We start from the raw sequence: 22118 nt of genomic DNA, 5'->3' as shown, positions 1-22118 counted from the left end.
GAGTCTTAATCCAGATGACTCTATTGCACTCTTATCCCTTTAGTGAGGCCTTTAACCTTGCACTGCCGCATGGCCTGGTTGATTTGCAATGGTCTTTGGCCGCCGAGTCTCCTTCAGCCAAAGAGCACCTTTATGAAGAGATCCTGTTAGAAGGGGGGTTGCATTGTCATTCAGCAACGGAAAATGGATTTTTCCAGTTCAGATGCCATCAGCCGGTGCAAATATGGCAATTGGTGGCCTTCCTGAAGAAGGGTAAAGAAAAAATGATGTGCTAGTGTATACCTGCTTTTAGGTGTGTATTATAGGTCAGAGACCACTGTGCCCTGGCTCTGCCCCATCTTCACACAAGCATCTCTAGGCTCTATCAGAGTTTATCAGGATTATCTATGACCATCTAAAAGAATAACTGGGATAAAAACAGCAGCAGTAAGTAACATAAACATGTAAGCCTATAAAATGTTTGTTGAATCCCAGTTTTGAAATGCATAAAATATGAGCTCAGAATATATATCTTCAGAATATACGTATTGCACGGTTCTGGCATGGACTAGCTACCAGCTGGCGGGAAGGTACTGTCAGCCCTGGGATGTTCATGTCAGCTTTTTCTTCCAAAAACTCGGCTTTTGCTTGGTCACTTATGCAATTTCCTTTCTTTATTGGAAGCCCATCAGTGTGACAAGAAGCTTTCAGGTCCCTAAACGTGCACTGCTGCTGCCTGGCGATACTGGGCTTGGAAGAAGTGGATACTCCTAAGCAGTAAAGATAGTGTTAGATGATCATGCATGAAGCTTTCTCCCCTGCAGAAATCTGAAATTGTAGTACCAAGTTTCAGTGCATAATTCAAAGCATAGTTTCTCTAATGACTTTAATATTAGGTAACTGTTGGAGGATAAATGTGCAGCAGAGGAGTGAGAGTTTGAAAGAAACGTATTTAGAAGCAGTTGATATTTTTCATTAATCACAGCAACATCTAGGTTGCATACATATCTCTGCAAAATTGAAAAGGACTGTTTACTGTTTCTCAGAAAACTGTATGTCAGTAATACTACTTTTTCCATGAGAAATGTTTTGTTTTCCCCCTTGGGGTTTGTTTTTGCCACTAAAACATTGCCATTACAATGTAATGGTTTGGGAGAACAATTCATGGTCTCTAAAGTGCGGCCTAATAATTAAGAAAGCTGACCATGAAGACCCATAGAGGAAGTTTTCCTTTGTTTAGCTCAAAGGTAGAGAAGCACGTTTCAGATAACAAGATGGAAATGTCTCAGGTTTGGGGTAGTACGATGGGGAGAAGAAGCAGTGGAAAGTTGGTTCTCTGGCTATATCTTGAGATAAACAAAGGCATGGGTTTCATTCAGGGGAAAAAAGGAGGAAAGTGCTGCAACAACAGAGAAGTAATTTTAGAAGATTTTGAATATGAATTTTGTTGAGTTTAGAAGGGAGGGAATTTTTAGAAATTTAGACATAAAAAAATGCAAAAAAAACTAGATATGTCAGCCCAGTTTTGTTTACAGAAGTAACAAGATGACTTTTCTGTGGGCAAACAGGACTATTTGCGACGAGCCCTGGCCAGCAGGCAGGAGAGCGGAGCCCTCGCTGGAAAGACCCCTGCAGCCTCTGGTTCGGTCACGCGTTCTCTCTGGGTTGCGTCTGCCGTTCCTCAGCCGCTCTCGCCGTAGGATCTCTCTATTTAGCAAAGAAAAAAAGAAGGCTCTCCAACTCGCAGGCTTAAGATCCAATCTCCTTGAAATCAGAGGAATATTTTAAAGTGTAGTATAGTTGTAGTTAATACAGCTCCTCTCTAAGGAAACCAAAGACAGGTGTGCTCGTCAGCATGGCTTATGCCTAGAATTAGACTTTGTAAGGGGAGAGCTTCTGCTTAAAATCAGGCGGTTCTTGGCACCGGCCCTTAAGCCCGACTTGGTGAGGGCTGGTGCTGGCACCTGCTCTGTAATCCCGGTGTCAAACACGTGCCCTCTCTAGTCTGAGCTTGTGTTTGCTCCCAGTGGCAAGCTCAGCAGCTGCCACGCTGAGGGAGGGCTGCAAGAAGCTTTTTCTTCCCATCAGAAACTTTCTGGAATTTATCAACAAAATGTGGCTTAGCAAGTTTTGTTGTTGTTTTTAATAAATAAATAGACTAGAAAGGAGCATTGCTGTGAGTCCCAAGGGGGCACGCGTGCAGGTGTAAGCGTTGCTGTAGGTTCTGTTTCTGCAACTACCGCTGTGGCCAGCGTTGGTGACTTGGCTGGGAAATTCCAGCTACTGTGTAAACCAAACATCCGAACTTTGTAGCAGGGGCTGTAAGAGCCTCGGATGGTCTACACAATGGGCCCAGAAGGAAGCTAAAAGCAGATAGTGCCAGTAAATTGCAAACTTTCTGTGGTCCAACAGGCCCTAGCCCAGCAGAGCTTGTTCACCTCTAGACGTTGTTGTGACCTAAATCACTGAATCGGGAATCACGCTGTCTTTCAGGAGGAAGATGTATAGTTATGACGTTGTGAGAGATAGGTAGCTCAGTGCATTAATTCTTCACTGGAATAAGCTCTTGCATTATGTCCAATCTGTTTGGCATATTTAATTTTTTGCTATGAGTGACCACTTTCTCTTACATCATCTCGTGCAATTTTAACAGTGTAATATTGGAGACTGTTAGAAAGCAGGGTGGTAATCTGCTGCTCCCCAGAGCAGGCGTAACTCGGGAAAGCATGATATGGTTTTATCTGCCTTCATTTTGGTTTTGTTGTTTCCACCGTTTCTCTAATGAGCATCTTGGTCTTTGTTGATGGTGTAATGGAAAGAAACGAAACAGTAGAGAGGGGAAAAAAAAAAATCACGTAATTCATGTTCTGTAAAAAACTCTTTAAAATTTTTACTTTTTTAATAATTGGGCCTGCTGTATAAAGCCTCCTTCCCTCAATATCAAATGCAATCTTGTTTAAAAAAAAAAAAATTAAATGCTCTTTGGAGAACTGTGTGGTAAATACAAACAATTTGTTTATTTTTAGAATTTGACTTAGTTTTAAAAAACAAACTATTCTGAAAACCAGCACGTCAGTGGAAATGTTGCAGGGCTGCAGTAGGCATATAGGCTGTTCCTGCCTGTGCATGTTTAATGGTCTGCACTATTTTTCTCACTTGTCTGGTGCTGCTGCTGCCTCCCAGACCCGCTGTCCAACTGTGCTCCACTGCAGTGTTATTACTCTTGATTTGTTTTGCAGCGGTTCCAGAGGCACCAGCCGGGAATCTGCAAGTGTGATGCTAGGTTTGCTGTTGACACGAATTGAGATGGCCTCTGCATTACATGTTTCCAATCAAAAAAATCGTAATGCAAATAATAAAAGGGCATAGAAACAGTTGTGCAGGTTCAGAGCAAGGTCCGTGTGGCCCTAGCCTTCTGGCTCCTGCTCTGACCCTAGATCAATGCCTAGGGAAGAAAAAGCACAGGGCAAGATATTTGATATTCTCCTACTGCTGCTCCCAGTACTCTCCCAGCTACTAGCCATTCATTTTCAGCTCAAGGATTTCCTAAGCCCTCTTTAGTAAACCCTGATGGGGGTCTCTCCCCCAAGTGCTTTTCCAGTGTCCCCTTCAGGCTCATCTATAAACTTCTTGCATCTACAGGGTTCTCCAACAAGGAGATCTGCCATAGCCTTTGCAAAGAACTGACTCTTTGGGGTGGTTTTCAACCCAGAAGAGCTCCTATTAACTTACTTTGTCTCCTCATTCTTGCGTTGGAAGAGTCAGGGAGCAGCCAGTCCCTAGACACCCTGCTGGGATGTTGGAGACCGATGTCCCCGAGGGGCCACAGAGTCCTTGTCTACTATCTTGTTCCTTGTGTGACAGCTCCTCTGTACTTTGATCCTTGTTGTGTTTCTCTGAACCTTTCCCAATGTTTTCTAATTTTTTTTTTGAAGAACAGAAAGGTTGCTACCCTCATTCTCTATATATTTCTATGGGCTGGTTTTTGCTCTTCAGTTGGATTAATGTCAACATTATTTCAGGTTTCAAAATATTTCATTTCTTGGAAGAAGCTTCGTTAGGTTGCTCCAATTTGTGCGTCTGTTAGTTTGTTGAGGAGTAGTTGTTTTTGTTTTTTGTTTTTTTTTTAAAAAAGGATTTTGGGCACCCTTGACTCCTTCAGTCAGTTCTTTCCTATCTTTGGCTGTGCGCTGGGGTAGATACCAGCGCGAAGCATTGCGATTGCTCGGTTTGGTGCCACGTTTTGCTGTACTGGTACCTCTCGTGGGACAAGCCTTTGCCTTCTGTCTGTCTGCCCAGCTCACCCTCTGGTGAGCTGCAAAAGCAACAGTCTACCTTTGTTATTTTTCCTCTTTTTCACATCATCCATCTTTCTCCGTTTGTTCAGACAAATAAGTGATAAAAGGGAATGATGATCTTTTTAACGCCACAGGAAGAAAGATGGGTTATGAGACAGGCGAGACCTCTTGTTTACAGCGAGTTATTTTTGGTAATTAGCCATTTGTAGAGGAAGATGAGCCTCCGCTCGTAAAGTCAGCATGCCATAATTTAGGGGGACTCTGAATGGAAATCTAATGTTCGTCTGAATTGGAAATGGTAATTGTGTGCATTTAGAAATAAATAAATGGCTGTGTTTTCTTCGCAGGAAGCCGACTGAACAAAGACCTGAGACATTATCTCAACCAGCGGTTTCAGAAAGGATCGCCGGATCACGATCTGCAGCAGACTATTCGAGATAACCTTTATCGCCATGCTGTGCCTTGTAAGTAACAAAAAAAACTCAGCGAGTGGCTTTCTCGTAGCAGAATTTCATCTTTTCAGAGGCGGCGGCGTGCATGGCTCCGGGGGAGCCGTGGCTCTCTGTTCAGGTGGGCTTCTTCCGCGGGCGGCAGCAGCGAAGGAGACGCTGGAGCGCGGGCTGTGGGGAGGGCTGTCACGGGGAACGGCTCGGGCCGGGCCGGGGAAAGTGGCCGAGCAAGCACAGCTATCGTCGCGGCTGTGTGATGTTTGCATCACATCATTTGGGACAAGGAGAGGGGGAAACGGCAGTCGTTTTGATGGAGAGTGACTTTGAGAACTGCATTAGAAATTTTACTATCGCTATGGTGCTTTTTTTTTTTTCTTAAAACCTTTGAATAAGAACTTGCTTTTATTTTTATTTCTTCAATGGGACTTTATTTTTGCTGCTTTATTTCGCTTGTGAAACTGAGCAGCATTTTGTGGCCGGGTGCCATAGAAACAGGGCACTGCCGCTCTCAAAAGGTCATCCTCGATCCGAGTAAGAGAGAAGCAGCAAGAGTTAGTGAAGCTTTTGAGAAAGAAATGACGTTTTTTCACTCAAAAACCAACCAGGAGGAAAACTGAGAAGTTTAGAGAGAGGTGATCTTCAGAAGTTCAGGATCTTTGCCCAAAATCAGACTGTCCTTGGATCTTTGGGAAGATGTGTGGAGAGCGGAGGATGATTTATTTATTTTTTTTAATTGCACCTCTCTTTTGCATTCTCCACCTTCTAAGAGAAGCTATTTTATATGAAAAGATTTTTGTCTTTAGACCTCAGTGAGCTCCGAGGATAATGTTATACTTTTGAAATCAGGTTGGGAAAAGAACTGGCAAACATCTCAGTTGTAGCGTTTTGAAATGAGCAGCAAAGCATTTTAGGTTTTCTATCTCTGTGTGTATCAGAGGTTGTTTATGCTGCTGCACTTATATAAATATTGAATAATGCTGTTGCCCCTTAAAATCAGCATTTGCCAACAACCACAGTCATTTTCCATCTAAGTGTTGCATATGGGAGAGCTGTGTAGGACCACAGCTAAAACTGTGTGATAACACTGATAAATGATGCTTCTTTAAATGACAAATGCTGTATATCACTGCTGAGTTTATTCTCATTGTATCGGTGGACAGCATGGACTGAAGTACCTTTCAAGGGCTGTGCGTGGGCGTAAAGAATAAACATTGATTATTATTTTCTATTGAATATTTCTATTTTCCATTTTGTCAACTTGAAATATGATTAGTCGTCAGTCATCTAAGTTGCCTGGCTGCAGGTTTGTAAGGCAAACTGGACAAAGTGTTTCTAGGAGCGTAAACGCCGTGTTAGGCTTGGTAGATGCAATGTGTTGATGCCAGCATCCTTCTGCCCATGGGTTTTATTCCAGTTTCTGAAACAACAGGGAAAGGAAACGAGCCTAAGTTCTGTGGAAGTATTTTGTGTGTTACCGAAGTTGCATTTTGAAATGCTTTCCGTTGTTTCTTTTCTCTGATTTATTGAATTTGATGGTGGGCTAAATTCCTTGGGCTCACTGAACACTTGATTTAAAATTAAGACCAGTGAAAGTGATTCTTGTCCCTTAAAAATAGGAGGGGGAGATCTGTGTTGTCCTTGTATTAATAAGAACAGCAGCACTCATGTTGTATTTGTGAAACAAAAAGGAAAAAGCTGAGAAGGGGAGCTGCTTATTGTGCGTCTCCATGGTTGCTGAGGCATAAAGCAGGTAACATTTAATTTTCTCTTCCTGTACTATGGGCATGGTATTAGCAATAGGTTTTAGACAATTATGGTAATACTCATGTGTGAATTTGCATGAGGCTACTGTACACGTGGCAGGTCAGGATGCTTTACAGGTCTGGAGATTAATGTAGCTTGCACGCTCATATTTTTATTCCTTGGGACATGTGATCAGTAAATCCAGAGCCCTGGACCAATCTGTAGTGCTAATGGATTATGAAGTCTTGTATTTTGAAACTGGAATTCCCTGCTGATTATGTGGTGAAGGCGAACAAGAACCCAAGGTCACTTGGACTGAGCATGCTTGGACTGCCAGCTGCTTTGTGTTGTGCTAATGTAAGGGCTAAATGAAGTGATAATTAGTAAATGCAAAATGGAGAAAGGCAATGTTAACCAGTTCTTCCCCCCAGAATTTAGTAACAATCCCACGTGGCTCAGTTCTAACTAGCTTTTTAGAGGCTATAAGAAAACATAAAGGGCTTCTGTTTCCCACACTGCCGTGTGCAGGTTAGGTGTTCGGCCGGCTCCAGGAACATAGTGAAGAAGAGGCTGTAGCTTTCGCAGAAGATGCAGGTCAAGTAGTGGAGAGGGAAGGGTGTGGAGAGGTCAATTTGTCCTGTTATTTCATATGATGACAATGACATACTGCTTAAGCTTCACTTAAATTTTTACTTTTCTGTTTTCTGAGAAAACAGAGGACCTTGCTTCTCATCCCTAAACACGGGAGCTGTCTGTAAAGAAATGAGACTCTGAAACACATCCAGAAGGGACGTGTTATCCAAAGAAGCAGATGAATTGCACAGTTATTTTTGTAAGCTGAAGTCTTAAATAGAAACTTGCAGATGCAAAGCTAAGTATCACCTCCAGAGCTCAGACAGGAAGGACCACATAGCCCTGACCCTGCTCCAGGTGGACCAGCACTGATCCACCTTGGTAGCCCTCCCTCTGCTCCTCGCTTTCTTCTCCCCCTCCATCAAGCTTCCTCCAACTCTTCATGCCCTCACTTGAGCTAGTATTTGCTGCAAAAATCTGTAGTAAACAACAGCTGTGACAAGCTTTCAGGTGGCCTCCCCATTTGGTTGTTGTGCCTTCTTGAGTGCTCTGCTGTTACTATCACACCAAACTCACGAGGTTTATTTACAGACCCAAAGCGTTCTCCCCTGGAGTTTACAGCTTTATCATGGTAATTTAGGAGTGAGCTAGTGTAAGGAAGAGAGGCACAGGACACCTTATTTATGTATGAGGACAGTGAATAAATGCTTCTGAAGGCAAACATTTACCTGTACAAACCTTTGAGAGAGTTGGTGCAGTTCAGCCACTGAACTGGGTTTTATTTCAGCTGAACCAATTGTTTGTTGTTTCCTTTGATTTGTTCCTGCTGCTCGCATTTCACCATTGACTTCATATATATACACATACGTATGTGTGTGGTGTGTGTGTGTGTATATATATGTATTTTTTTCTTCTGCTTAAGAGAAATTGGCACCTTAAACTCAAGCAAGATTATTCTCCTTACTTGTTCAGATAAATAACTATTCTCATTCCTAGCATATAGGATCCACTGTCAAAGCTAGAAAAAACCCTCAGATACACCATCCAGATTAGCGAGAAGTTGGTGCAGTATCTAGCTATCCCTTTTGCCTTGTTCCGTTTTGAAGCACCACATTTTTCCTGTTTTCTGCTGTGCCTAATGAAGACCACCAGAAATAATGCTCTATTTGTAGGCTAGTTAATGGCTCCATTGAGCTTGGAGTAGATGGTGAATTGGCAACAATTTCATGGTTAGTGATTAGACACAACTGTACCACAAGTGCTTTGGCTGATGCAGAGACTTTGCCCGCAGCTTTCTAGCCTGTGTTTCTCTTAGGCTGGCAAAACTGAACTGAAATAAACTCTTAAGAGCAAAAGTGCAGTTTACCAGCCATGTGGGGCAGCTTGCTGGGGCACCATGTGGCATATCTGAGCTCACTTGGGCTAACAAAAGTGGATGTGACTTTTACTACATCTGATTTTGGGGGTGGCCAAGAGAGTCTGTGGGGTGGAATAAGCATGCCAACATCTTGGCATTAGATTTCACAGAGTGTTTTGGGAAGTAGAACTCCCCAAAATAGGGTTGGTACGTTCATGAAGGTTTACTTAGTGGAAAATGGGATTAGTTGGGAGGGCGTGCAGGACTACGTCTGCGCTACTGCGTTCTACCTAGGTGTTTCCAAACAGCTTTACCTTGGGATATCTGTGCAATGGTGTTAATTGAGATAGCAACTTACTTTAATGTTATGGTGCAGCAGCGTGTCTAAACTGCCGTTTACAGCAGGCTGAGCAGACAGGATTATCTGCCATGTTTTGAAATGATGGTAGAGCGCATCTGTTTAAAATAAACCAGCAGTACTGGCTATTTGTCCTCGTTGCTTATTCTCAACAACCTGACAGCAGTTTTCTTTTCACAGTGTATCAAGGAGAATCAGAGAGATGATATGATTTCCATAAAAGCTTAGCTCAGTGTGGCTTTTTCCCTCACCCAAGCAGATTTACTTGACTCTCTGCTTGCTTGAGCCCTGTGGGACATGCCATGACAGCTCTGCTGGTGGGTCTGGCATCTGGCACCTTTACTTGCCAAAGCCATGTACGTGGTGTGGGCCTGACTAAATAACACATCAGTCGTCACCTCCCTATGCATGTAAATTCTGTATTTATCTTATTTAAATACTGCACAATTCCTTCCTTTGCCTGGCTGTAGTTTTCAAAAGCAAAAGTCAGGAAGATGAAACGCCTTTTTGACTGCAGATAAAGCAGAGATGATAAAATGGCTATCCCAGAGTTCAGTCTTAGATGTTATCCTAGACTCTGCAGGGCAATTTTTTTTTTCCTTCCCAAAATGGGCTTTTTGAAACCCCGAGAGGTCATTATTCTACAGCTGACTTACTTTTTCCAAAGGAGTACAAGCCCTGGGATTAATTGGCTGGAGAGCTTAATGTTAGAGAGAGACCGCTTACATGTCTGCTGTCTGTTCTCTCACCTTCCCCGAGTTTGATCTTTTCCTGTGCCTTCAATTACAGAACCCCAGCTCCAATCATCGTAGTTAGTCCTGGAGGGGAGCAAGGAGCAAAATGAGAAGGAATGGATAAAAATCAATAGTGTTGGTATCGAGTGATCTGTAAGGAGGCTTAGCAAAAGACAGTGACACCCAGGCACCTGGCTGGGTGCTCTCACATTTCAGAGGGAAATTTGAGACTGAGCTTCTCCATCCAGGCAAGCAAAGTCTCATTCCAAAATAAAGCCAATAACATTGAACAGGGAAACTTCGCAGTGTATGTGGGCGAAACTTTCATAAGTGGATGCTGAAGACTGCATTGAACTCCAGAGTAAACATTTTCATGCATAATTGAACCTCCTGATATAAAAATAAATGCTGCCGAGGAAGCGTGCGCTCTCTGCGTTCATCCCCAGGCCGGGGTCTCCAGCACTCGGATCGAGCTGGGCACGTTCTGCTCCCTGAGGATAATTGCTCCTGTGGTCGGAGAAGCTGCTACTTAACCACCATCATCTGCATCTAATGAGGGACCAGGGAGACTTAATGGGCCTGGGTGCTTGTTAGGAAACTGTTGCCAAACTTGCAGACTTGGTGATTTCTTGGGATAGTTTTTAAAATCCTTTAGCACTGGTTTCCCGGATAGTGTTTCTGACCTTCAAAATGAATTGAAATGAATGCATGCAAGCTATCTCACAGGTGACACTCATCTTCAGAATATTGAGTTTAACAGTCAGTCTATATCTATATTGAGTATAATAGTCTATCTATATGCTGGGAAAAATTCTTGGAGTGAAGGGGAAAAACCTTTATATTACAAGTGTATGTGTTTTACATATGGGGGGGATATTTGAGACATAATTTCGAAGTTACTTTTATGTACTAATTTTTATTTAAGGGTAAACAGAATCACTGACAGCGCACATTATTTTTCTTCACCAGCAATAAATCATCAGCTTATGTAAACAAATGTTCTTTGAATTCTCAAAAGCTTTCCAGAACTGCAGCCGTATTTATTATCCGAGTACCTTTTGTTGCAGTTCTCCTCCAAGAGGTGTAATTTTGCTTTTGTAATGAGAAAAAGTTGCAGTGTCCATGAAATATTCATTTGAAGGCACACACTGATAAGATGATGAACAGTGGGCTGATCTTTTTTCCTAACACAGGAAAAGTAATTAATTGATTTACATGATTTGTGCTGGGAAAAAGTTTTTAATTATTTTTAAATAGAGTCCTTATCACTAGGGTGCAACGTACAGGTACCAGCAGTATGTAAAGATCATTTTTCTCAAAGAACATTTTCTTGTGAGTTATCTAACTCTGAAGAATATTAGACATATTTTCCATGCCAGCTAACATACATAAATTTATTTTTTCCTATATTTTCAGCAGGGACTCTGTGCTGAGCACAAGCAGTGGATTTAGAAAAACCTTTAGCTGTGTTCTAGGGAATAGAGGATTGTAGCGGAGTCTCCTGCAGTTTTCAAGCGTATAATTATTTCACATATTAGTGAACCAGATGTGTTTTCACTTTTGAGAGAGAAAAACACACGGTTTGGAACAACAGGACCAATGTTTATGTAGTTTGGTTCCTTTCTACGCTCAGTCATTTCTGTTTAATCTAGGAGACTTCAGATCCCTTTTTTTTTTTTTTTCCCCATCTGGTCTGTCCTTTTAGATCAATAGTGCATTTTGTGCTGGTGGAACTACTGGGTATTTTTTAGATTTGGAAATAAAAGCACTTATGATAGCAAATATTGCTCCATCTGCTTATCCATTTGTGAGGAATAGCTTTTTTGTATTTTGCTTTGCCCCCAGTCGAAATTGCATGAGGCACCAGAGAACAGTACAAAGCAGGAGAGCGCAGCCGTGGAGGCTCTCCCATGCCGCTTGCCAAGGCAGATTTGGGTAAGAAGTGTGGGAAGAGATTACATGGCTAGTTTTCTTTGTTTTCTTTGTTAGTCCCCGGTGTACTTCATTTTGTGTTTTTCATTATGGTTGCTTTGTACTACAGCAAAGCAGCTGCGAGTGGGTATTTAGGTAGTGCAAACAAAGTCTGTGCATATATATATTATATATATAAAAAAATCTGAAGGGTTCTGAGGCTGCAAATCTCTTGGAAAGCAGGGAGTCAATTAGAGCTTAGAGCAGGTACTGCTGTTTGGAGGCTGAAGGCCTGGGAATGAATTGGCTCAGATTATTCACTTCAAAACTGGCACCGTCCTGCTGCAGATATATTCACCATCCCAATTTAAACTATAGAGGAAGCAAACCCCAGTATCTCCAAAGGGCCTGGCATGGGAATCCGCTTAAGAGTGCGCAGCCAAAGGTGATAGGTGCCCTTATGTCCACGCTTTTCACGTGATGTCCCAGTGTCCCGATGACATCTTTCTTAGCAGCTGAAGTGCCCCAGTTTTTCATTTCATCAACCAGGCAGTTTGATTTCTTTTCCGCTACCACACATCTGTTCAAGATTTACAGTGTATTGATTATGCTACGAGCCAACGGAAGGAGCGTTCCAGGCAAAGGGCACGGTTTAAAACAAAGCAAAATTAACCGCATAGCCATTCTTTAACCTGTTACGCTGCTCACAGTTGCGTTTGGGATGCACGTTTGGTATTTCATAGTTACTGCACTCCAGAAAACACCCACCCCTCTGGATAGGCATTTAAGAGGACACCAGAAAACCCCATTTTCATGCTAGTATCTGGTCCTGCGTGGTGGCATGCCAGAGGAGGCGATGCCTGCAGGATTCCCAGCCTCCCGTATCGCTACCTGGGCAATCTTCTAGGCCAGCAGGGCAATGGCAGATGCATACTCCTGCCAGTTTTGATGGGATTGCAGACTTGCTGCATTTCATCTCCAAACAATTATCTTTTTTTTTTTTAATGTTGCCATGCTTCTTCGTGTAAACAGGCTGTATTTGCCCTCTAAATCCTTTTTCTCTTTATTTCAGCAGAGAGGAGATTAGCTGTGTGATCATTTATAAAACTGTTTTGACTCTACTAGCTGTTTTCCTCTGGGGGACAGCCATACCCAGTACCTTTACTAGGAATAACCCTAAATTAATCTTCATTGATTTCCTCCCCCCCCCCAGTGAATAAGAAGGAAGAAAAAATAGAACAAATATTTCTAGTTCTACCCCTATTGAATGAGAAATAAATCTTTCCTATTAGTCATAGTGGTCTAGATATATCTTCTTTTAGAACGTCCTCTTGAATAATTAGAGCTTTGAGTTATGAAGTCAAGATTCCTGGGTCATTGCCAGAATAGATTTGTTTAAGGGGGACACTAGCTCCCTGAGTTCCTTTTAAAGGGCTTTGTAATGTCCCAGGCTGCTCTTAATTAGTGATTTAAGAGGGAATACATCTGTTTCACTGAAGATTGTGAAAATTATTATTTAAATGGAAATGTTTAATAAATGGTTCTTTGAAAGGATAATGTATCTTCAAAATGAGACATGTATCACTGGGTAATCAGTTGGATACTGGTCTGGCAGTCCTACTTGCACGGTCTTGGAGCTGAAGACTGAGAAAAACATCAAAGGTCCTTGCAAGCTTCATCAGCTGTTGAATTATATTTCATTCATCATCGTTCATTACCTTCACTTTTTATTTAAACTGCATATTTAACACCTCATTTGCCAGGAAAAAAAGAGTAAACAAATGTTGATGTTTGCTTGTTAAAAGGAGGTATGTAGGATGAAGCACCGTCTCCTGTTAGATGAACTGATAGTATTTCATTTGTATCTCAGACCACCATGGCACCTCTAATATTACCACTACAATGTGGATGTTCCTACTGAATTTAAGCTACTTAATGAGAAATAGTCATATGCTAAAAGCGTTGCAGGTAAGCTTGGCTGTGTTGGGAATTTGAGCTTGCATAGATCTGAACCGAGGGACTCAGGCATGGGGCAGAGGAAGGTGCAGCTCCGAACGAATAAGCTATAAATGGAATATTTTGGAATATAAATGGAATATCTGTTCACAGAGCTCAAGTTAAGTCATTAGAAACTTGAGACTGGTTATTTTGGTTCTTTTAATTTACCTTTTTAGTTTCTGAGTCCTTACTGCCGGTTTTTTTCTGTGTTTTCCAGGGTGGTTTTGGAGGGCGTTTTTGTTACTACCTGAGAGCTGAAAACATGCTTAAATAGTGAGGTTATTTTGGGCTCTCCTAATTCCAGATCTATAAGGACTGGAGAAAAGCAGTAACTATTGCAGGACTTGGAAGAGAGTTGAGAAAACCCAGCAAGGCTGCGAATGGCAGTGCCAAAGCAGGGAGGCTAGGCTCAGCCTGGCTCTTTCAGGGATCTAAGAAGCCCATAACGCTCATAAATATCGTTCCCTTTTTTCATTCCCATAATTTAAAAAATAGATACTTTGCTCTCTCACTTGGTAGTACTAACCTGCTGCAATCCTGTCTTAAAAACTGATGTTTTCTGGCAGAGAAGGGCTGATGATACGTGAGGGTGCCGCCCCTGCCTAACTAACCACATTGACAGACGTTTTGTAAATTGCCCCCATTAAAGGACATTGATGATACCATTAAAATGGTAAATTTAATATTACAGTACTATTAGATTTCTCTCTCATTAACTCTGATCTGATAAACAACCTCCAGCATATTTTGAAGGTAATAGTCACCTTACAATCGCTGCAGCTCCTCTTTATCTGGCGTTTCAAGTTCCTATAGATTTATAGTTCTTCTGTCATCTAATCTCTACTTACAGCTTTATTTTTTTATTTGAACTTGTGCTTACAAGTAGATTCTTCCTTAGAAGGTGCTTGGCTTGCAATTAACACTTTACAGTAGAACGCAGTTGTCCTAAATGCCATTCCTGGGATTTAGGACAAAATGGGTTAACAATTTATGTATATAAAAACACAGTGTTGAGGGCAAGCACGATATGGCCCTACAGAGGTCATTTATTACTATAAGGGTTGGTATAGGGTGACGTTGGTAGCAGTGCCTTTGCTCTTTGCCTTGGCAAACAGGTATCAGCAGCCTCTCCAAAATCACATTGGAGACTTTGGTGGTCAAGAGGAGACCAAAGCGGTGGCTGTGGAAGGGCTCCTGGGTGCAAACACGGTGGTGGGCCGGGGCGCTTCAGCAGCAGGCCCGGGGGTTTAAAAAGCTGGAAAAAACTTTCAGCTGTTTCTGTCTGGTCAAAACGACTTCCACTCCCAAAGTAATCCTCCAGCAGCAAAAAGCATGAGCCGCAGCTTTCCGGAGTAACCTTAGATCCTCCCGATCGGCAGGGAGGCCTGCTCAGAGGGGATTGCTTGCCTCCGTGTTTCCCTAAGTGAGTCACGGTGTAATTACCAGCGCGCTCTCCAGAAGGAGGTGGTTGTTACACATCACCTATCAGAATGTAAAAGTGGAAAGCAGTGTTAAAACACTGACCCTTAATCTGAAGTCCACCATCTGTGTTTTATTTCCACATCTTGCTGAGTTTACAGTTACTTGGATTCACAGTTTGTTCCCCATTTGCCGTTCCCACATGCTAAGTGAATCGGATCCAAAATGTGCTGATGAAAGACCGAGAAGTCTGCTGAAGAAGTTTGTTCCTACCTACGAGAGTGCACTATCTCACACGTCTGCTGCCCCGCGAGTGAAATCCCAGCTGTAAAACCTTGTCTCAAGATGCTCTCGTTTCATGGTGGCAAGTTGGGGTTACCGTAAGGACAGAGACCCCCTTCCACATGCTGAAAGGATTTATGGCTTGCCTTTGGCTTTCTCCGTGAAAAAAGGTACAGACTTTTCCAGCGTCTGACAAAGCATTTACCTTGCCGGTCCTGTGAATTTGCATAGATGCTTATTTGGGGGCTTTTGGCATTAGAGCGCCACTTTTACTAAATGTTTTTGTATTTCTTAGTATGAGCCAAAGTGTTTGATGCTAAAGTGAGACTAGGAATAATCTTAAGGATGGGAGCTGTGCTTACAACTGTGACAGTTTTCATGGTGCAAGTTTGAATTACTCTGAATTTAGCCTGTGTAAGCAGCTCAAAAACAGGTCGAACTCCTTTTATTCCCCTTTGTTTCTACTTTTTTCCCCCCTACCTGGCAGCAACCATTTTCTTAAGACAGAACCAACTGTTTTAAAAAGAAAAAAAAAAAAATTAAACATCTCATATTTTAAAAGCAAGCCATCAAAATGCTGAAGGCTGTATAAACTTAACTACCTTCTCCAGCTTTTGCTGTAGACCACACAAGCTCTGAGAAATTGATTACTCTGGTGCTTGAAGGGGCTTTCATGATACAGAAACAGAGGTTTGCATTGAATTTCCTTCTTTGTGTGTGGGACTTTTTTTTTTTTGGGGAAAGAAAAAAAGCCTTTAAACCTCAGATTAAAAATAAGTCATTTCATTGTTTCCCTTTTTCCCCCCTTTCTAAATCTTATGAATGAGTTTTCATAAATGATTGAGGAGCTGCATTTCTGAATAAATGTAAAATGCTCCATTTCTTTTCTTAATAAAGAGGCTTTTATGTGGAATGTCCCATTTAGGTGCTGCTGCCTCCTTGAAGTATCATCTGGTGAGAGTGTTTCAGTGTAGCTTGCGCAGTATTTTTCATTTTGTGGACATGAAAAGGAGGGGCCAGGAATTGAAGAGAGTTATCTATTTCCATTTTGCAGTCTTCAAATTTATTGTATCCAATACTTTAAACAAATCTTTATCAAAAGCTTCGGACTTCCCGTGGAGACTGCGAGCTCACAAGAAGTGTAACCAAAACCAGCCTCAGACTCGATGAGGCTGTTATTGAAAGATAGGAAAGGCAAATCTTGAGCAAATAATTTTTTTTTTCTTTTTGAACAAGAGACCCATAGTGAGGCAGCACCTTGGGCCAGGTGGTATTTTCATGGAAATGTTTATGTCCCTGTGAAATGAAGAGATGGTGGTGCGTGGTTGTAATCCGGCCGGCCTCCTTTTCGTGTGTGACCATTTCTCTTGTAAAGTTAAGAGAAGGCTCGTTATCTCTCGACGACGTTTTGCCCCTAACCAGTCCAAGTGCTTTTGGGGAGCTGATATTTCCGCCGCCGTATTTGTGCAGGACAGGACAGGGAGGTGAGATTCCTCCTTATGCCGCCTGGCGCTCGCACGTGCTGTAAACCTTGCGAGCGGTTGCCTGTATCCGCACCTGCGCCGCGTTGCTCTGCAAGTAAGGGCTCTCCTTGGTCAGGGTGGCTTACAACGTTTAGATGTGGGAGCGGATGGTTTGCACTTCGCTCTTTCCTTGGGTGTGGACTGAACTTCAGGCTGGGGAGCCTCTCCCCTTCCTGGCCGCCCGAAGCCCCCGGGGCGGCAGCACTCCTGGCTGACCCCGGTGCGCGTCCCGGCCTGCCGCAGCCCCGGCACGGCCGGGTTTGGGGGGGTTTCTTTGGTTTGAGGATTGCCCGTGAGCCGGAGCTCCCCTAGGGTTTGGGTTTAGCATCTGAGTGATTCTGTCCGGTGAGAAAGGTGGAAAGAGTCCAAGACGGACACCTGCTGGCTCTGAAGCACTGTCAAGTGCTTTTTCCAAAATATCTTTGGCCCCTGTTCTTGATGTTTGCTTCTGTCAAGACACAGACATGTGTTGGCTGCAAAAGAAAGGAGGGGAAAAAAATCATTGATACTGTCACTGAAATTCCCTGCAGATTTAAAAGGAAGATGAAAGTCGGAGCTTTAAGAGAAACTCGAAGCCCTTGGGATAAGTGCAGCAGAAAACAGAGAGCTGCTCAGTATTTTGTCTGATTGCTTGCAAAAATGAGTACTGCATTTCCTACAGAGAGACAAATTTATATTCACATAGTTCCCCCATTCTTGTGCCTTGCAAATTAGGACAATACCATTTCGCACTTCCCTGGGCACGTTCTCCAACTGCAGCTTGGGGAAGGTGATAGAGAAATAAAAAGGGTGAGAGAGAGGAGGGAGGGGGGAGAAAATCTGTCTCCTGGCATTTCAGATTTCCAGCGTACACAGGTGCTTTTTAATCCCCCTGGCCTACATACTCCGCAGCCCCTAGGAATAGAGGAGTCGTGATGTAATGCTCTTTTCCTCACACTCCCAGCTTAAATACAGATGGAAATTGTTGTCATGTGTTAGAAATGTCACCAATAATATAAAAGGCAGCCTTCTGCGTTCTCCCTTTTGCACTGTCAGCTGCCGCTGCCAGCTTATTCTTCCCTCTCAAACCTATTGTCATGTGGCAGAAACCCTGATGTAAGTAAGCCCTGTCCTCCCCCTGCTTATGATCCCTGCCTTTTTTATTCCCCTCTGCTGCAGTGCTGAGGATCATTACATACCACGACTTAAAGACAAGACCTCACAAAGGAAGGATTAATCTTGTATTTGTGCTTGCGTGGCGGAGGACTCAGGCAAGTGAGACCGTTCTGTTGTATTCTCTGTCGCTAGATGCTGAGGGGCTGCAGAGCGGCGGCGGCTCCGCGGGGCCGGGCGCGCTGCGCCGAGCGGGGGCTCAGCGGGCGCGGAGGGGCCGAGGCGCAGCTGCCGGCCGCGCAGCGGGGTGTTTTTTTCCTAGCGGGGGGGGAAGCGCGGCGGTGCCCGCATTGCAGGTCGGCGCGGGGGCAGCCGCGGACAAAGCGGTGCCGCTGCCTCCGCGGGCGCGGCGAGGGGGCGCAGCCGGCCGGGGTGCGAAGGCAGCTGCTGCCCCGGCGGCCGCGGGCCGAGCCCGTCCCCATCGCCGCCGCAGGCTGAGGCTGGACGCGGCTTAAAGGTGTAGCGAGGCGGGGCGGCTGCCTTGCCCTGGAAAACACCCGCGAAAGGAGCCCCCGGGAGGGCTGGGGGGAGCCGGGGTCTCGAGAGGAGGCCGGGGCAGGGGCAGCAGGGGCCGGGGAGGCGGCGGAGAAGGTGGCTCAGCTGCAGTCTGGCAGGGAGAGAGTTAAAAGGGGCTTTTACTTTTTTTTTTTTTTTGAAGCTGCTTCAGAAATACATTAATTGTGAATGAATTGCAGAAGCTGTGTGCAAATTGGAATAAGCAAGGCATACAATGCATATTTAAAAAAAAATGTGTTTTTGCTTTTGTGCATATCCTGTTGCACTGGCTGGATGTACCCCTGTTTAAGATAGTTTTCTGTGCGCCACTGCAACAGAAGTAGCATCCCTGAGTGCTTACAGCCATGTTAGCCAGTGTAATTTCTGAAGGCGTTGAGAAGGGGGGAAAAGAAGTGTACATACTTTCTCATTATTGTGTGTATTTTTTTTTAATAAAAGACACCCCTTTAACTGCTGCCGTTGTTATCTGCGCCCCCTGTGACATGCTGTGCTGCATTCGTCAGCAGAATGAAAGGGGTCTTTGTTCTTTATTTGTATTACGGCATACTACATCTCTCAGCGAAAATGGTATATTTGCCTTTGGAGCTAACTAAGCTGGTGCTTTGTGCACACTGTTAGACTGGGAAGGGTTGCTGTTTCTTCTAGGGCTTCCAGAGGGATTTGCAGGCGAGGCTGGCGTTACTTTTTTTTTTTTTTTTTTTATATACACCAGCGTGTTAATAGTGATGAAGAGTGATCAGCTCCATTTGCCCACAGGACAGGTAAAGCCTGGCGAGCGGCTGTGGCAGCTTTGCATATTGCTGCCGCCTTTCCTTATATCCCTCATCTGTGGACGAATGGACAAGTCAGTCGTGAATTAGGATTTAATCCTTGTGCGCCTTTGCTCGTTTACATCTGTGCAAACTGCCAGCAAGAGTTTAGAAAAATAACTAGCAGTTTGTAACGTGGACAAGCTCGTGTGCCTATCTGAAGGTTGGCTGAGACCATAGATTAATGTAAAGACAGCTACTGAACAGCCAGGTATGAGCGAGTAACTGTTTGGGGTTGCAGGACCACTTTTAGAGCGTTTCCAGCTGCCGGTGCTGAGATGGCATGCGTGGGATCAGGTGTCGATGTCCTCTAACAGCAGCTGTGTTATCAGTTGCTATGTATTTACTGTCCTGCTGATGCTGTGCTACTTAGGTATCAGTCTGTGCATGTGTCAACGTGAATCGTTTGCAAGTGTAGCGGTCGTAATTAGCAGCCAAAAGGAATCAAAATTTACGGCTATGCTTGCCCAGAAGGTTAATAAGACTCTTTTTAACACAGGTTGCATGTGTGTATGGAGCTCACTTTTAAACTGAGCTTGCAGGTTCAGCAGCCTAAGCCTTATGTTGTCAATGATGCTTGTTTTCATCTCTGTAGCGCGCAAGGAAAAACAGGCAAAACTCAAAGCCTAGCTCAGTCCCAGGAGTCTCGTATCTGCTGCTAACGGCTTTGATATTAAAGCATCTAGCTTAGCGAAGGGCCAGATTGTGGACCTGTTGCTTGTTGATGTGTCTCCTCCTGTACCATGGGAAATTATATTAAGGAATAAGTTTGCTCTGAAGAGAGCAAGGATTCACGCAGCGGGGCTGGAGAGCAGGGAGCGTTTTCTCCCTTGCTGGCTTGTTCCCGCTCATCGGTGCCTCCTGCCGGCTCCTGACAGAGGGAAGCAATGGTGGATCCACCTAGAGCCATGGAAGATGCCTCTCTTCCTTCTGGAAAACTGCTGCGGAGCTGGTGCGAAAGCCCAGGCAGCTGCTCCAGAGCTCAGCAGCTGCTCGCTGCTGAAATGCTGCGGCGCCAGCTTTCACTGTAACAGTAATAAGCCTTTTCCAGGCAAATTTCCTTCTTTTTCATACGTTCTTCTAATGCAGGTAATCCACCCTGCCATTTGAAGCTAAGAGTATCCCTTTTGTCGTTCTTGACAAGCCCTAGCAAAAGTCAGGCTATCATAGCAGTCGAAGTGGTGCGGAAAGGAAAAAGCAGCAATGAAAGCCATTAATTCAGCAGTGCAAGCTGATTAAATGGTGTTGGGTTCTTGACTCGGCATCTGACAGTAATAGCACTTTCCCTGCGTTTCAGTTATTTAAAACTTCACATGCTGTAGGTAAGGCGCTTGTGTGCTCTTTGAAGCTTGTCTATAGATTCTTTCTGACAGCCTTCTATGCCTCCCGATGCACTGAATCTTTACATGGTGATGCCATAAATGCTTCAGAAATGTATGCACAATAAGTCATTTTGGTTGAGGAATAGAAAGTGCTTTGGCATTCAGTAAAGCTTATTCCAAATGTGGTGCTATTTTCAGTGAAATTCTGCTAAATCCTGTCCTGAAATCCTCTGAATGTTTTGCTCTTGAATATTCTGGTAAGCATGATGACTGGTTCACTGTGTTAATCCTATATGGTCTTTCTGTCTGTAGCTAATCCTGAGCTGCTGTTGCTGTTCTGCATACATGAGTAAGATTTTTTTTTTTTTTTTTATCTCCTTGGTAATATCCAGTAGCATTGCAGCCAACTGTTAGCAAATAGTGGATCAAATGTCCTATTCCTGCTTTTAGTCCTCCCGAATCACGTGAACTGGGTTTCATCTTTTTGGAAAACAAAACCTGGAGAAGTAGGATAAGTGTCCGTGATCTGTAGTGTCTCATGTGTCTCATCTGAAGGAACACCCTGGCTCGGAGGTGGTGGAGGGTGCCTTTAGCACTCTCAGGTGCAAATAAACCTGGGGAAAAGCGTATGTATTGAAATAGTATTTTCCACAGGATGTATCAACATCTCTTGTCACCTCATTTAGGATGTAAAAAAAAAAAAGGGAAGAAGAAGAAAACAAGTTTAAGAATTCCCATAGATTTGACAAAATTCCTTTTGTCACATCTCATTAATTAGAGATGAAGCTGGTATTGACCTCTGTAGTTGATGTTGTTCCAGCTAAAATACAGCTATTGCAATTTCTTAGTTTGTCCTTGCGTAGTGGAATGCAGGGAGGAACAAATAATTTTTATAAAAGCTCTGTCTAGGTGGAGGAGATGCGCTTTAGTAAAACCTGGCCCTTTCTGATGCAAAAAAACTTTTCAGCGTCACCTCAAAATCCCTACTTGATCCTATTTCAGACTATGTAAGGAAGGGAGATAGTTTAACTTTGCGTTGATTTTTCACTGATTTCACCCAAGGGGCAGTCATTGTATTTCTTTATACATACTCACATAAAACAGTAATAGAAGCATGACCTTTTCTGACACGGTTGTTTGGGGTGTGAACATGTGGTGCGTCCATGCAGTAGGAATACTGACTCTTATATTTAACTCAAAATGATCTCAAAATGCCATGAATTGAGTAGTCCACAGCATCTTAAGTACAACCCTTCCGTAAAAATTGCGTAACATTTACTTGATGTAAGAAGTTATAAACACCCTCTTTCCTTGCAAGAGATTGGATATGTTTTTCTTTTAAAATAGTCTTTCAAAGGATTCATTAAGAAAATGAAACCTAAGAGGAAAAATAGCTGACCCAGCTCTTTGAAGAGGCAAAATTCCCGACAAAATTATGTGTAAAGTCAGCCCAAGTATGCTGTGCCTGAATGACTTTGTTATATACTTTCTGAAAATTTTCAGTATTGAAATGGGGAGGAAAATACTAGATGAATAGCGTAGTTGTGCCAGTAATTGGAATATGGCTGTGAATATCACTTACTGTATTGAAATATGGCTTGTTCTTTTCCCTGCTCAGAGAGAAGTAATGTCCCATCTGGAAGCAGCATCATTACTACCTCTTCCTTTACCTCAGAAAACTCGTGGTTCATTGTA

The 22118-nt window shown here is 43.4% G+C and overlaps 1 protein-coding gene across 50 annotated transcripts in view; it reads left to right on the top strand.

The window, feature by feature from the left end:
* The window catches only part of MAGI1 (membrane associated guanylate kinase, WW and PDZ domain containing 1), a 351119-nt gene that overhangs the window by 174991 nt on the left and 154010 nt on the right, over positions 1 to 22118 (top strand). For all 50 annotated transcript variants that reach the window (XM_068906871.1, XM_068906858.1, XM_068906855.1 and 47 more), the window contains exon 2: positions 4625 to 4741. In XM_068906871.1, the coding sequence (XP_068762972.1) occupies positions 4625 to 4741 (117 nt within the window). The remainder of the gene's footprint in view (positions 1 to 4624; positions 4742 to 22118) is intronic.

The sequence above is a fragment of the Struthio camelus genome, chromosome 14 (genome assembly GCF_040807025.1).
Source record: "Struthio camelus isolate bStrCam1 chromosome 14, bStrCam1.hap1, whole genome shotgun sequence".
Lineage (NCBI taxonomy): Eukaryota > Metazoa > Chordata > Aves > Struthioniformes > Struthionidae > Struthio > Struthio camelus.
Note: the sequence above shows the minus strand (reverse complement) of the source record. Positions and strands in the feature narration are given on the sequence as shown.